Source organism: Rhinoraja longicauda, chromosome 43 (assembly GCF_053455715.1).
Source record: "Rhinoraja longicauda isolate Sanriku21f chromosome 43, sRhiLon1.1, whole genome shotgun sequence".
Taxonomy (NCBI): domain Eukaryota; kingdom Metazoa; phylum Chordata; class Chondrichthyes; order Rajiformes; family Arhynchobatidae; genus Rhinoraja; species Rhinoraja longicauda.
Window position 1 is genome coordinate 7,328,427 of NC_135995.1, and position 16,127 is coordinate 7,344,553.

General features: G+C 49.7%; 1 protein-coding gene across 1 annotated transcript in view; it reads left to right on the plus strand.

Moving 5' to 3' along the window:
- The first annotated feature begins 2,563 nt into the window (after nucleotides 1-2,563).
- The window catches only part of LOC144612209 (cell adhesion molecule CEACAM5-like), a 22,117-nt gene continuing 8,553 nt past the window's right edge, over nucleotides 2,564-16,127 (plus strand). Inside the window, exons 1-4 of the mRNA XM_078431766.1 lie at nucleotides 2,564-2,615; nucleotides 3,696-4,016; nucleotides 10,492-10,767; nucleotides 12,313-12,576. Coding sequence (XP_078287892.1) covers nucleotides 2,564-2,615; nucleotides 3,696-4,016; nucleotides 10,492-10,767; nucleotides 12,313-12,576 — 913 coding nt within the window. The remainder of the gene's footprint in view (nucleotides 2,616-3,695; nucleotides 4,017-10,491; nucleotides 10,768-12,312; nucleotides 12,577-16,127) is intronic.

The following is a 16,127-nucleotide window of genomic DNA, read 5'->3' on the forward strand; positions in this document are numbered from 1 at the left end:
GTTCTGGACTTCCCCCATATCAGGAACAATCTTCCTGCATCTACCCTGTCCAACCCCTTGAAAATTTTGTAAGTACCCCTTAAGGATTTTGTAAGAGAAGGTATCACAAAATGCTAGAGTAACTCAGCAGGTCAGTCTGAAGAAGGGTCTTGACCCGAAACGTCACCCATTCCTTCTCTCCAGAGATTCTGCCTGACCCGCTGAGTTACTCCAGCACTTTGTACCTGAACACGTTCTCCACAGAGATGCTGCCCGACCCGCTGAGTTACTCCAGCACTTTGTACCTGTTCACGTTCTCCACACAGATGCTGCTTGACCCGCTGAGTTACTCCAGCACTTTGTACCTGTCCACGTTCTCCACAGAGATGCTGCCCGACCCGCTGAGTTACTCCAGCACTTTGTACCGGTCCCTGCAGTAACAGCATTCCCACTGTGGTCTGCGCTGTTGTACTAAGAATCGGACCGCTGTGGCCGGCGACGTTATTGGGAAGAGATATTAATTAACGAGGAACATCTCTGTGGAGAACGTGGACAGGTACACAAAGTGCTGGAGTAACTCAGCTGGTTAATTATATTTAACTCCGAAAAAATTAAACAATTTAAATCCAAATTTACCTGACATTTGTTTTAGATGCAACCAGGATGTGGGTACTTTTTTTACACTCCACATGGGCATGTCCGAAGGTAACTCCTTTTTGGAAAGACCTAAAAAACCTTTTGGAACAATTGATGAATAAGACCATACCATTGGATTCAATGTTGTTTTTATTGGCAGATACTAAAGGAATATTAAAGATTAATTTTAGATAAATATCAGGAAAGATTTCTCAAAATAGCAATAGCAAAAAAATGTGTGGCGGTCACTTGGAAAGATCATAAGGAAATAAGAATTGAAAGATGGTATGCAGAAATGCGTAGTTGTATCCCATTAGAAAAAGCTACTTATAATCTGAGAAATAGATATGATTTCTGTTTGAAACTTTGGAACCCATTCACTTTAAAACTAGGATTAAGAATTGGAAATATTTAATTTCAGGGTTGTTTTGATACCCTTAAAAAGAATTTAATAAGAAATTAGCCGGAAGTGTTTCCTTCTTGTCTCCAGGTTTCCTTCTTTCTTTCTTTCTTTCTTTTTTTTTCTTTTTTTCTTCCTTCTCCTTTATCCTCTTTTTTCTAACTGGGTGGTGGGGGGGAGGGGGGTTGTGGGTGGGGAGATAATACAGAACAATACATGTATAATCGAATTTATAATGTATAATCGAGTTTATAATGTAGGTATCATTGGGTACGATGAGCTGTAACATGTATGTGTTTTGTTAAAATTTAAATAACATTAATTAAAAAAAAGAAAAAAAAAGAAGGTTCTCGACCCGAAACGTCACCCATTCCTTCTCTCCCGAGATGCTGCCTGACCCGCTGAGTTACTCCAGCATTTTGTGAATAAAAACCTTCGATTTGTACCAGCATCTGCAGTTATCTTCTTATACATCCTTATCAATATCAATCAATAGTCGTTTATTTGTCACATACACATAAATGTGCAGTGAAATGAAACATTACCCGCAGTTCAACACTAAGACCTTAAGAGCTCTATCTAGCTCTCTATTGAGTTCACTTAGAGAATTGGCCTCCACTGCCTTCTGAGGGCCGAATGGCCTCCTCCTGCACCTATTGTCTATTGAAAACATCCAGTGAATTGCCCTATGTGGCAGAGAATTCCACAGATTCTGCCTCCTCCTGCACCTGTTTTTTTCTCGGTGTATGTTTGTATAAAATTATTAAGGGGTTGGACACGTTAGAGGCAGGAAACATGTTCCCAATGTTGGGGGAGTCCAGAACCAGGGGCCACACACAGTTTAAGAATAAGGGGTAGGACATTTAGAACAGAGGTGTGGAAAACCTTTTTCAGTCAGAGAGTTGTGAATCTGTGGAATTCTCTGCCTCAGAAGGCAGTGGAGGCCAATTCTCTGAATGCATTCAAGAGAGAGCTAGATAGAGCTCTTAAGGATAGCGGAGTCAGGGGGTATGGGGAGAAGGCAGGAACGGGGTACTGATTGAGAATGATCAGCCGTGATCACATTGAATGGCGGTGCGTACAGGCTCGAAGGGCCGAATGGCATCCTCCTGCACCTATTGCCTATTGTCTATTGTCTATTGTCATTCAGAGAATTGGCCTCCACTGCCTTCTGAGGGCCGAATGGCCCACTCCTGCACCTATTGTCTATTGAAAACATCCAGTGAATTGCCCTCTGTGGCAGAGAATTCCACAGATTCTGCCTCCTCCTGCGCCTGTTTTTTTTCTCTCGGTGTTTGTTTGTATGTTTGTTCCTCTGGTGTGTTTCCTGTTGACTCTCTTGACTCCCGACGTGTGGTATATATAGCGTGTTGTCGTCAGCCGGGCTCTCGCTGTCTAGGCCCGCTGCGACGCGGGGCGGTGGCAGACGACGTCGGAGGCGGAGGCTACAACAGCGGCTGACTCACACTGCGTAGAGAGAGAGAGAGAGAGAGAGAGAGAGAGAGAGAGGGGGTGTTGGCCGCGTACAGAGGCCGCTGCTCCGTCCCAATGTCGGGATGCCGGCTCACCGCGCTCCTCGTTTTCCTCTTCATTTTAACAGGTAAGGAGGTTTAACGCACGTTTTGGTAGAGAGAGAGTAAAAAAACAAGAGGAACTGCCGAGGCTGTCTTACAATAAAACACACACACACACACTCACACACACACACTCACACACACACACACACACACACACACACACACACACACACACACACACACACACACACACACACACACACACACACACACACACACACACACACACACACACACACACACACACACACACACACACACACACACACACACACACACACACACACACACACACACACACACACACACACACACACACACACACACACACACACACAGATACTGAGTGCCCTGACTCAGCGGGTCAGGCAGCATCTGTGGAGAACATAGATAGGCGACGTTTCACAGAGTGCTGGAGTAACTCAGCGGGTCAAGCGGCATCTGTGGAGAACGTGGACAGGTACGAAGTGCTGGAGTAACTCAGCGGGTCCGGCAGCATCTGTGGAGAACATTTGAGGTGACGTTTCGGGTAAAGATACTTCTTCGGACAGTACTAACAGACCCATTGTTTCTGCCGACCATTGCCCCCCCCTAACTCAGTCTCCTGACCTGAAGAAGGGTCTCGACTCGAAACGCCCCCAATCTTTCACTCCAGAGATGAGTTACTCCAGCACTTTATACGCACCGCCATTCGATGTGATCACGGCTGATCATTCTCAATCAGTACCCCTTTCCTGCATTCTCCACATACCCCCTGACTCCGCTATCCTTAAGAGCTCTCTCTAGCCCTCTCTTGAATGCATTCAGAGAATTGGCCTCCACTGCCTTCTGAGGCAGAGAGTTCCACAGATTCACAACTCTCTGACTGAAAACGTTTTCCCTCATCTCCGTTCTAAATGGCCTACCGCTACCTCAAGAGAGAGCTGGATAGAGCTCTTAAGGATAGCGGAGTCAGGGGGTACGGGGAGAAGGCAGGAACGGGGTACTGATTGTGGATGATCAGCCGTGATCACATTGAATGGCGGTGCCTACAGGCTCGAAGGGCCGAATGCCCTCCTTCTGCACCTGTTGACTAATTTCTGATGGGTGTTTCTCGTCCTCAGGCGGGTCGCTGGGGTTTATGGTCGTGCCGGAACCGAGCAACCTAATTGTCGGAGTCGGGAGCGACGCGATATTCACGGTGCGGCCGTCAGCTGCGATCTCCAGTGGGACCTGGGTTTTCAAAGGGCCACCGTTCATTACTTGGGTCGGAACATCCTCGGTGATCATGCCCGAGTACAGCTCACGCGTGAGCATATCCTTGACCACCGGGACGCTGACGCTGAAGAGGGTGACCGAGGGGGACAGCGGGGATTACAGAGTGACCGTCAATGAAGAAGGCCCCAACACCCCAGCCACAGCGACCGTCAAACTGCTCGCACTCGGTGAGTTACAATAGACAATAGGTGCAGGAGGAGGCCATTCGTCCCTTCGACCCTGTACACACCGCCATTCAATGTGATCATGGCTGATCATTCTCAATCAGTACCCCGTTCCTGCCTTCTCCCCATACCCCCTGCCTCCGCTATCCTTAAGAGCTCTATCTAGCTCTCTCTTGAATGCATTCAGAGAATTGGCCCCCACTGCCATCTGAGGCAGAGAATTCCAGACATTCACAACTCTCTGACTGGAAAAGTTTTCCCTCATCTCTGTTCTAAATGGCCGACCCTTTATTCTTAAACTGTGTGTGGCCTCTGGTTCTGGACCCCCCCCGCCCCCAACATTGGGAACATGTTTCATGCCTCTAACGTGTCCAGCCCCTTAATAATCTTATACGTTTCGTTAAGATCTCCTCTCATCCTTCTAAATTCCAGTGTATACAAGCCTAGTCGCTCCAATCTTTCAACATATGACAGTCCAGCCATTCTGGGAATTAACCTGGTAAACCTACGCTACACGTCCTCAATAGCAAGAATATCCTTCCTCAAATTTGGAGACCAAAACTGCAGACAGTACTCCAGGTGCGGTATCACTAGGGCCCTGTACAACTGCAGAAGGACCTCTTTGCTCCTATAATCAAACTAGGAGACCAAAACTGCATACAGTACTCCAGGTGCGGTCTCACTAGGGCCCTGTACAACTGCAGAAGGACTTCTTTGCTCCTATACTCAACTCCTCTTGTTATGAAGGCCAACATTCCATTGGTCATATTTACTGCCACTGATTGCCTCACAGTCTCTTGTCCCTGAACTGACCTTAATATCGTTTAATCCACATGGTGAATGTACTGCATTTTGTATCCTAACCCACTAATTCCTTCCAGGAGCTATTCCCCCCTCCCCTCCTCCCCCCCTCCCCCCTTACCCCCCCCCCTTCCCCCTTCCCCCCCCCCCCCCTCGGCGATTCGGAAGGTAAGCCAATGTATGTATGCGCCCGTTCTACATTGGAACGAAATGGGCACGGAGTGCTGGAGTATCTCAGCGCGTCGGGCGGCGCGGGTAGAGTTGCTGCCTTCCAGCGAATGCAGCGCCGGAGACTCAGGTTCGATCCTGACTACGGGCGCCGTCTGTACGGAGTTTGTACGTTCTCCCCGTGACCTGCGTGGGGTTTTTGTCCGAGATCTTCGGTTTCCTCCCACACTCCAAAGATGGTTAACTGACTGGGTAAATGTCACAATTGTCCGTAGTGGGTGCAGGATAGTGTTAGTGTGTGTGGAGATCGCTGGGCGGGGCGAACCCGGTGGGCCGAAGGGCCTGTTTCCACGCTGTATCTCTAAATCTAAATCTACATCTAAAAAGCACCTCTGGAGAACGTGGATAGATGACGTTTCACAGAGTGCTGGAGTAACTCAGCGGGTCAGACAGCATCTGTGGAGAACATGGATAGGTAACGTTTCACAGAGTGCTGGAGTAACTCATCGGGTCATGCAGCATCTCTGTGGAGAACGTGGACATGTACAAAGTGCTGGAGTAACTCAGCGGGTCAGGCAGCATCTCTGTGGAGAACGTGGACAGGTACAAAGTGCTGGAGTAACTCAGCGGGTCAGGCAGCATCTCTGTGGAGAACGTGGACAAAAACTACACACGATTACAATGGAGCCGTCCACAGTGTACAGATACAGGATAAAGGGGAATAACGTTTAGTGCAAGGTGAAGTCCGATTAAAGGGTCTCAAGTGAGGCAGAGGGGGGGTCGGGACCGCTCTCTAGTTGGGGAGAGGGCGGTTCGGTTGCCTGGTAACAGCCGGGAAGAAACTGCCCCTGAATCTGGAGATGTGTGAGCGTCTCCACACTTCTGTACCTCTTGCCCAGATGGAAGGGGAGAGGAGAGGGGGTGACCGGGGCGAGACTTTCTCAAGTTTAGTTTGGGGTTGGGTTGAGTTGGGTTGAGTTGAGTTGGGTTGAGTTGGGTTGGGTTGGGTTGGGTTGGGTTGAGTTGGGTTGGGTTGAGTTGGGTTGGGTTGGGTTGGGTTGGGTTGGGTTGAGTTGGGTTGGGTTGAGTTGGGTTGGGTTGCGTTAAGTTGGGTTGGGTTGGGTTGGGGTTGAGTTGGGTGGGATAACAGCCGGGCAGAAACTGCTCCTGAACCTGGAGGTGTGCGTCTGCCCCTGAACCTGGAGGTGTACCTCTTGCCCCGATGGAAGAGGGGAGGAGAGGGGGTGACCGGGGCGAGACTTGCTCCAGTTTAGTTTGGGGTTGGGTTGAGTTGGGTTGAGTTGGGTTGGGTTGAGTTGGATTGAGTTGGGTTGAGTTGGGTTGAGTTGGGTTGGGTTGAGTTGGGTTGGGTTGGGTTGAGTTGGGTTGGGTTGAATTGGGTTGGGTTGGGTTGAGTTGGGTTGGGTTGGGTTGTGTTGAGTTGGGTCGGATAACAGCCGGGAAGAAACTGCCCCTGAATCTGGAGGTGTGCGTCTCCACACTTCTGTACCTCTTGGCCCGATGGGGGTGGGGAGGGGAGGAGAGGGGGGTGACCGTGGGTGAGACTTGCTCTAGTTTAGTTTGGGGTTGGGTTGAGTTGGGTTGGGTTGAGTTGGGTTGAGTTGGGTTGGGTTGGGTTGCGTTGGGTTGAGTTGGGTTAGGTTGGGTTGAGTTGGGTTGGGTTGTGTTGGGTTGGGTTGGGTTGGGTTGGGTTGGGTCGAGTTGGGTTGGGTTGGATTGGGTTGAGTTGGGTTCGGTTGTGTTGAGTTGGGTCGGATAACAGCCGGGGAGAAACTGCCCCTGAACCTGGAGGTGTGCGTCTCTCCACACTTCTGTACCTCTTGCCCCGATGGGAGAGGGGAGGAGAGGGGGTGATCGGGGGTGAGACTTGCTCTAGTTTAGTTTGGGGTTGCGTTGAGTTGGGTTGGGTTGGGTTGAGTTGGGTTGAGTTGGGTTGGGTTGGGTTGAGTTGGGTTGGATTGGGTTGAGTTGGGTTAGGTTGAGTTGGGTTGGGTTGGGTTGGGTTGAGTTGGGTTGGGTTTTGTTGAGTTGGGTCGGATAACAGCCGGGAAGAAACTGCCCCTGAACCTGGAGGTGTGCGCCTCCACACTTCTGTACCTCTTGGCCCGATTGGAGAGGGAAGGAGATGGGGTGACCGGGGGTGAGACTGGTCCTTGATTACGCTGCTGGCCTCGCCGAGGCAGCGTGAGGTGTAGATGGAGACGATTGAAGGGGAGGTTTGTTTGTTTGTGCGTGCGTGACGGTCTGGGCGGCTGGCCTTGCCGAGGCAGCTTGAGGTGTAGATGGAGGCGATGGAAGAGGAAGTTGGTTTGTTTGTGCGTGCGTGATGGTCTGGGCTACGTTCACAATTCGCTGTAATGTCTTGCGGCCTTGTGAGACCATGTCGGCCGGCGAGACGTTGTCCAACCGATCCAAGATACGCCCTGCCAGATAGTGACCCCCTCCCCTCCCCCCACCTCGCCCATATTCTTCTAACAAGTCCTATCCCATCCCGAAAATCCTCGTCAGAATAGGGGAGGTTAGTTAGTTCCTTGGTTTAATTTGTTGTTCCGTGTGCCGAGGTACAGTGAGAGCTTTGTCGCTGCGTGCTCTCCAGTCAGCGGAAAGACTGCACACCATTACAATCGAGCCGTCCAAAGTGTACAGATACTGTGTGTGTGTGTGTGTTTCTCTGTGCGTGTGTGTGTTTGTGGGTGTGCGCGCGCCCCTGTGTGTGTGTTTCTGTGTGTGTGTATGTCTGTTTGCCTGTGTGTGTGTGTGTGTGTGTGTGTGTCTGTGTGTGTTTGTGGGTGTGTGCGTGCCTGTGTATGCGTGCCTGTGTGTGTGCTTCTGTGTGTGTGTTTGTGTGTGTGTGTGTGTGTGTGTGTGTGCGTGTGTGTGTGTGCGTGTGTGTGTGCGTTTCTGTGTGTGTGTGTGTGTGTGTGTGTGTGTGTGTGTGTGTGTATGTGCGCGCGTTTCTCTGTGAGTGTGTGTGTGTGTGTATGTGCGCGGGTTTCTGTGTGCGTGTGTGCGTGTGTGTGTGTGTGTGTGTGTGTGTGTGTGTCCGTGTGGATGTGGTGTATCTGGACTTTCAAAAAGTCTTGCACAAGGTGCCACACAAGAGATTAGTGTGCAAAATTACAGCACAGGATATTGGGGGTAGGGTATTGACATGGATAGAGAACTGGTTGGCAGGCAGGAAGCAAAGAGTCGGAATTAACGGGGACGTTTCAGAATGGCAGGCAGTGACTGGTGGTATGCCGCAAGGCTCGGTGCTGGGACCGAAGCTATTTACAGTATATATATTAACGATTTGGACGAGGGAATTAAAGGGGACATCTCTAAGTTTGCAGATGACACAAATCTGGGTGGTAGTGTGAACTGTGAGGAAGATGCTATGAGGTTGCTGGGTGACTTGGACAGGTTGTGTGAGTGGGCGGATGCATGGCAGATGCAGTTTAATGTGGATAAGTGTGAGGTTGTCCACTTTGGTTGTAAGAATAGGAAGGCAGATTATTATCCGAATGATGTCAAATTAGAAGAATGGGAATTGCAACGAGACCGGGGTGTGCTTGTACATTAGTCACTGAAAGTAAGTGTGCAGGTGCAGCAGGCAGTGAATAAAGCTAATGGCATGTTGGCCTTTATTGCGAGAGGATTTGAGTTTAGGAGCAAAGAGGTCCTTCTGCAGTTGTACAGGGCCCTAGTGAGACCGCACCTGGAGTACTGTGTGCAGTTGTGGTCTCTAAGGGATTTGACAGGCTAGATGCAGGAAAAAATGTTCCCGGTGTTGGGGGAGTCCAGAACAAGGGGCCACCGTTTAAGAATAAGGGGTAAGCCATTTAGAACTGAGATGAGGAAAAACCTTTTCAGTCAGAGAGTTGTGAATCTGTGGAATTTTCTGCCACGGAGGGCAGTGGAGGCCGATTCACTGGGTGTTTTCAAGAGAGAGTAAGATTTAGCTCTTAGGGCTAACGGAATAGAAAATAGGTGCCAGAGGAGGCCATTCGGCCCTTCGAGCCTGTACGCACCGCCATTCATTGTGATCGCAGTAACTCCCCGTGCCTGCCTTCTCCCCATATCTCTTGATTCCACTAGCCCCTAGAGCTCTATCTAACTCTCTCTTAAATCCATCCAGTGATTCGGCCTCTGTGGCAGAGAATCCCACACATTCACAACCCTCTGAGGTGGAAAAGTTCCTTCTCACCTCAGTTTTAAACGGCCTCCCCTTTATTCTTAGACTGTGTGTGGCCCCTGGTTCTGGACACGCCCAACATTGGGAACATTTTTTCCTGCATCTAGCTTGTCCAGTCCTTTTATATAATTGTACACGTCTCTATAAGATGCCCTGTATTTATTCACAAAATGCTGGAGTAACTCAGCGGGTCAGGCAGCATCTCGGGAGAGAAGGAAAGGGCGACGTTTCGTGTCATAGAAACATAGAAACATAGAAAATAGGTGCAGGAGTAGGCCATTCGGCCCTTCGAACCTGCACCGCCATTCAATATGATCATGGCTGATCATCCAACTCAGTATCCTGTACCTGCCTTCTCTCGATACCCCCTGATCCCTTTAGTCACAAGGGCCACATCTAACTCCCTCTTAAATATAGCCAATGAACTGGCCTCAACTACCTTCTGTGGCAGAGAATTCCACAGATTCACCACTCTGTGTGAAAAACAACTTTCTCATTTCGGTCCTAAAAGACTTCCCCCTTGTCCTTAAACTGTGACCCCTTGTTCTGGACTTCCCCAACATCGGGAACAATCTTCCTGCATCTAGCCTGTCCAACCCCTTCAGAATTTTGTAAGTTTCTATAAGATCCCCCCTCAATCTTCTAAATTCCAGCGAGTACAAGCCGAGTCTATCCAGTCTTTCTCCATATGAAAGTCCTGCCATCCCAGGAATCAATCTGGTGAACCTTCTCTGTACCCCTCTATGGCAAGAATGTATTTCCTCAGATTAAGAGAACAAAACTGTACGCAATACTCCAGGTGCGGTCTCACCAATGCCCCTGTACAACTGCAGCAGAACCTCCCTGCTCCTATACTCAAATCCCCTCGCTATGAATGCCAACATACCATTCGCTTTCTTCACTGCCTGCTGCACCTGTATGCCTACTTTCAATGACTGGTGCACCACGACACCCAGGTCTCGCTGCCTCTCCCCTTCTCCTAATCGGCCACCATTCAGATAATATAAGAAAATAACTGCAGATGCTGGTACAAATCGATTTATTAAGCGTTCAGATAATAGTTCAGATAATAGTCTGCTTTCCTGTTCTTGCCACCAAAGTGGATAACCTCACATTTAGCCACATTGTACTGAATCTGCCATGCATTTGCCATGCATTTGCCCAAGGAATCAAGGGATGTAGGGGGGGAAAAGGCGGGAACTCCAGCACACCGTATCTTTTTTTTTGTCATGTCTTGGCCAACCAGCACCTGCGGTTCCTCGCGTTGTGCGGCCGCTCCCCGTGTAAACGTTGGTGTCTCATGTCTTTCGACAGAGGTTATTGACAATCCGACAATCACTGCCAATGACTCTAGCCCAGTCGAGTTTTTGGACGCGGTGCTTCTCACCTGCGATGTCACATGGAAGGCCGATCGATTTGAGTGGTACCATTGGAATAAGACCATCGGCCTCATCGATAGAGCCGCCCCGGGTCTGGGCAATAAAACGCTCACCGTCTCCGGCGTTCTCAGGTCAGACGAGGGATTCACCTGCCTTGCATCGAACGTCAACAACACTAGGACCAGCGACCCGTACGATCTCGGTGCAGTTTGTGAGTGTCCCTCCGAGTACCAGCCTTTCATTACCAAACCTACATAGATAGAACCAGGAGCGAAACACTTCCACTCTCTCTCTGAGTCTCCAGCGATTAGATAACCCAAACGCCAAATTTATGTGTGTCTGTGTGTGTGGGTTGGAGAAACGCAAACAGAAGCCCTGCTGGTAGAGTTGCTGCCTCTCAGCGCCAGAGACCCGGCTTCGATCCTGTCCTCGGCTGCTGTCTGGGTTTTTGCACCTGTGACCCGCGTGGGTTTTCTCCGGGCGCTCCGGGTTTCTCCCCACGCACTCCAAAAGGCGTGCGGGTTTGTGGGTTAATCGCTTCCAGTAAATTACCGCCCTCCGAGTGTGTTGGATGGAACTAATTTAATGTGCATTGGGGACGGGGGGGGTGTGGAGGGGGGGGGCGGGGGTGGGGAGAGGGATTGATGGTCACCGTGGACTCGGGGAACGGGGTACTGATTGAGAATGATCAGCCATGATCACATTGAATGGCGGTGCGTACAGGCTCGAAGGGCCTGTTTCCACTCTCAATAGACAATAGACAATAGGTGCAGGAGGAGGCCATTCGACCCTTCGAGCCTGTACGCACCGCCATTCAATGTGATCGTGACTGATCATTCTCAATCAGTACCCCGTTCCTGCCTTCTCCCCATGCCCCTGACTTCGCTGTCCTTAAGTGCTCTATCCAGCTTAAGAGCTCCACCTCTAAAACTGAAACTCAAGTGCAGATCTCTGGAGAAGGCGGATAATGAGACGTTTCGGATCGCTGCCCTTCTTCAGACCAAGTGACAAATTGCAATAAGTCTTTCAGGGCGTTTCTGGGTTACGCAGTTCTCTACGATGTAGGTTTGGTAAAGATCCGTGGGTGAATCCGATCAAGGATGATCACTCTCTGTGATATCTCGTCCACAATCTTGTCTAGGTCAGACCCCCCTTCCCCCCCCTTAGCGTTAGAAATCCCCCCCTAGGATATGTTAAGCAAAGCCTTCAACCAACATACTACACAAATTAGGCACTGTATCAAATCCCCAGTCTTAAATGACAAGCAAAATCGACCACCACGTTTCGGGTAAAACAGATTCACCAAGTGCTTTGTTTCACATCTTTAGCCTCGAGGTTTAGTCTAGTTTCGCTTAGTTTCGTTTAGTTTCATGTCGCTCGTACCGAGGTAGAGGTGAAATGCTTTTAACGCTACGCTTTTTAAAACCAACAGATGCTTTTTGGAAAGTTGCTTTAGTTGAAGGCTGACACAAAATGCTGGAGTAACTCAATCGGGGGTGGGGTACGAGGGGGGACGTTTGGGGTCGAGGAGAAGGGGTGGCCCGTCCGTTTTCTCCCCAGCGACGCCCCCTCTCATCGTTGAGTTACTCCAGCATTTGTTGTCCACCTTAGGTTGAAACCAACGCCTGCAGTTCCATCCTATAATTTACTGTAGTGGAGTGCGTAATACTGGTAGACTTGCATGAGGTGATCGTGGGGTAGATCTTCTAGCTAGATCCTGCGCGTCATGTCGAATCAACCGGTGTTTTCATCCTAGATGGGCCAGATTCCGTTAGCGTCACCGTTAGCCCGGAGCGCACGATGCACGCCATAGGGGCGTCGGTAACGTTCACATGTTCGGTCGTTGCGAATCACCCTCTTGACTTTCACTGGTATCACGGCAACTTGACTGTGCAGAGTGCCGGGCAGAAGTTGACCGTTGCCCCGCTGTTCCTGAACCACGCCGGTAATTACACGTGCTCGGCGTCGAGCGGGAGAACGTACAAGGACGGCCTAGCCAGCAGGTCCATAGTTGTCATAGGTAGGTGGCGTCTGATGAGAAGGCGCTCGCTCCACTCCACCACCACCCCCTCCCCACCACCCCCTCCCCACCGCCACCCCCCTTCCCCACCACCACCCCCCGCTCCCCACCACCACCACCCCTCCCCACCACCCCCCCTCCCTACCACCCCTCCTCACCACCACCCCCCACCCCCCCCTCTTCCTTCCCCAGCTGTCAACGTGTTTGTTGTGTTAGCTTTAGGCCCAGAGTGGTGTTAGATTGACTCGTGTTTCGTTGCCGCCGCTTCGGTTGAATTAATGAATGGACACGCATGTGACAAAGTCGCGGTGGAATTCTTTGCTTGCGCGCCCAAGGTGTGTAAATAGTCGCTACCCAAAGGACGCCGAAAAGGTTAGGTAGCCATTCGGCCCTTCGAGCCTGTACGCACCGCCATTCAATGTGATTTTGGATGATCGTTCTCAATCAGTCCCGCCATCCCGGGGATTAACCTGGTGAACCTACGCTGCACGCCCTCAATAACAAGAATGTCCTTCCTCAAATTTGAAAGCCAAAACTGCACACAGTACTCCAGGTGCGGTCTCACTAGGGCCCTGTACATCTGCAGAAGGACCTCCTTGCTCCTAGACTCAAACTAGGAGACCAAAACTGCACACAGTACTCCAGGGGAGTTGAAGTGCTCAGCCACCGGGAGATCAGGTTGGTTAAGGCGGTCTGAGCAGAGGTGTTGAGCGAAGGTGTTGATTTATTATTACATAGATAGAAACATGGAAAATAAGTGCAGGAGGAGGCCATTTGGCCCTTCGAGCAAGCACCGCCAGTCAATGTGATCATGGCTGATCATTCTCAATCAGTACCCCGTTCCTGCCTTCTCCCCATACCTCCTGACTCCGCTATCCTTAAGAGCTCTATCTAGCTCTCTCTTGAATGCATTCAGAGAATTGGCCTCCACTGCCTTCTGAGGCAGAGAATTCCACAGATTCACAACTCTCTGACTGAAAACGTTTTTCCTCATCTCCGTTCTAAATGGCCGACTCCTTATTCTTAAGCTGTGAGTGGCCCCTGGTTCTGGACTCCCCCAACATGTTTCCTGCCTCTAACGTGCACAACCCCTTAATAACCTTATACGTTTCGATAAGATCTCCTCTCATCCTTCTAAATTCCAGTGTATACAAGCCTTGTCGCTCAGTTGAGATAACATCACACGAAAATAAACTCTCATCAAACTCAATTACAATGCGTAAAGGAAAGGGGAAGATACAGAGTGGAGAATATAGTTCTCAGCAGTGTGGTCAACTCACCGGTTCCACAGATGTAGGAAGTTCAGGAGCGAATGATGTGGGTGGTTCAGAACTTCTGCATTTGTCAGCTTGTACCTTGCTCCACCAACAGCAGGAGATTAATGCCACAATTTTCTAAAAGACACTGACGAAATTGTGGAACAGGTGAGGTGAGTTTTGGAAGGTGTCTCTGGAGCAAAGGGATAATTATCCACCAGAGATGCTGCCTCTGTTTACCATGGTTTAGTCTACTTTAGTTTAGACAATAGACAAATGGCGCAGGAGGAGGCCATTCGGCCCTTCGAGCCTGTACGCACCGCCATTCACCGTGATCATGGCTGATCATCCACAATCCTGCCTTCTCCCCATACCCCCTGACTCCGCCATCATCAAGAGCTCTATCTAGCTCTCTCTTGGATGCATCCAGAGAAATGGCCTCCGCTGCCTTCTGAGGCAGAGAGTTCCACAGATTCACAACTCTCTGAGTGAAAACGTTTTTCCTCATCTCCGTTCTAAATGGCCTACCCCTTATTAGGGGTAATAATAAGGGGTAGGCCTTATTGTACTCCAGGTGCGGTCTCACTGGGGCCCTGTACAACTGCAGAAGGACCTCTTTGCTCATATACTCAACTCCTCTTGTTAGGCAATAGACAATAGATGCAGGAGGAAGCCATTTAGCCCTTCGGGCCTGTATGCACCACCATTCCATGTGATCATGGCTGATCATTCTCAATCAGTACCCCGTTCCTGCCTTCTCCCCATACCCCCTGACTCCGCTATCCTTAAGAGCTCTATCTAGCTCTCTCTTGAATGCATCCAGAGAATTGGCCTCCACTGCCTTCTGAGGCAGAGAATTCCACAGATTCACAACTCTCTGACTGAAAAAGTTTTCCCTCATCTCCGTTCTAAATGGCCGACCCCTTATTCTTAAACTGTGGCCCCTGGTTCTGGACTCCCCCAACATTGGGAACATGTTTCCTGCCTCTAACGTGTCCAATCCCTTAATAATCTTATATGTCTCAATAAGATCCCCTCTCATCCTTATAAATTCCAGTGTATACAAGTCCAGCCGCTCCAGTCTTTCAACATACGACTGTCCCGCCATTCCGAGAATTAACCTGGTGAACCTACACTGCACTTCCTCAATAGCAAGAATATCCTTCCTCAAATTTGGAGACCAAAACTGCACACAGTACTCCAGGTACGGTCTCACTAGGGCCCTGTACAACTGCAGAAGGACCTCTTTGCTCCTATACTCAACTCCTCTTGTTATGAAGGCCAACATGCCATTGGCTTTCTTCACTGCCTGCTGTACCTGCATGCTTCCTTTCAGTGACTGATGCACTAGAACACCCAGATCTCGTTGTACGTCCCCTTTTCCTTTAGTTTAGTTTAGTTTAGTTTAGTTTACAGACACAAAATGCTGGAGTAACTCTACGGGACAGGCAGCGTCTCTGGAGAGAAGGAATGGGTGATCAATTGTAAACAATTGTAAATTGTCCCTTTTGTGTGTGTGTAGGTTAGTGTGTAGGTTAGTGTGTGGGTCAGTGTGTGGGTCAGTGTGTGGGTCAGTGTGTGGGTCAGTGTGTGGGTCAGTGTGTAGGTTAGTGTGTAGGTTAGTGTGTAGGTTAGTGGCAGGTTGGTGTGTAGGTTGGTGTGTGGGTTAGTGTGTGGGTTAGTGTGTGGGTTAGTGTGTGGGTTAGTGTGTAGGTTAGTGTGTAGGTTGGTGTGTGGGTTAGTGTGTAGGTTAGTGTGCGGGTTAGTGTGCGGGTTAGTGTGCGGGTTAGTGTGCGGGTTTGTGTGCAGGTTAGTGTGTAGGTTAGTGTGTAGGTTAGTGTGTGGGTTAGTGTGTAGGTAGAAGGATGAGAGGGGATCTTATCGAAACGTATAAGATTATTAATGCTCGGTGCTGGGACCGCAGCTATTTACAACATACATTAATGACTTGGATGAAGGGATTAAAAGTACCATTAGCAAATTTGCAGATGATACCAAGCTGGGCGGTAGTGTGAACTGTGAGGAAGATGCTATGAGGTTGCAGGGTGACTTGGACAGGTTGTGTGAGTGGGCGGATGCAGTTTAATGTGGATATGTGTGAGGTTATCCACTTTGGTGGTAAGAATAGGAAGGCAGAGTATTATCTGAATGGTGTCAAGTTAGGAACAGGGGACGTACAACGAGATCTGGGTGTTCTAGTGCATCAGTCACTGATAGGAAGCATGCAGGTACAGCAGGCAGTGAAGAAAGCCAATGGCATGTTGGCCTTCATAACAAGAGCAGTTGAGTATAGGA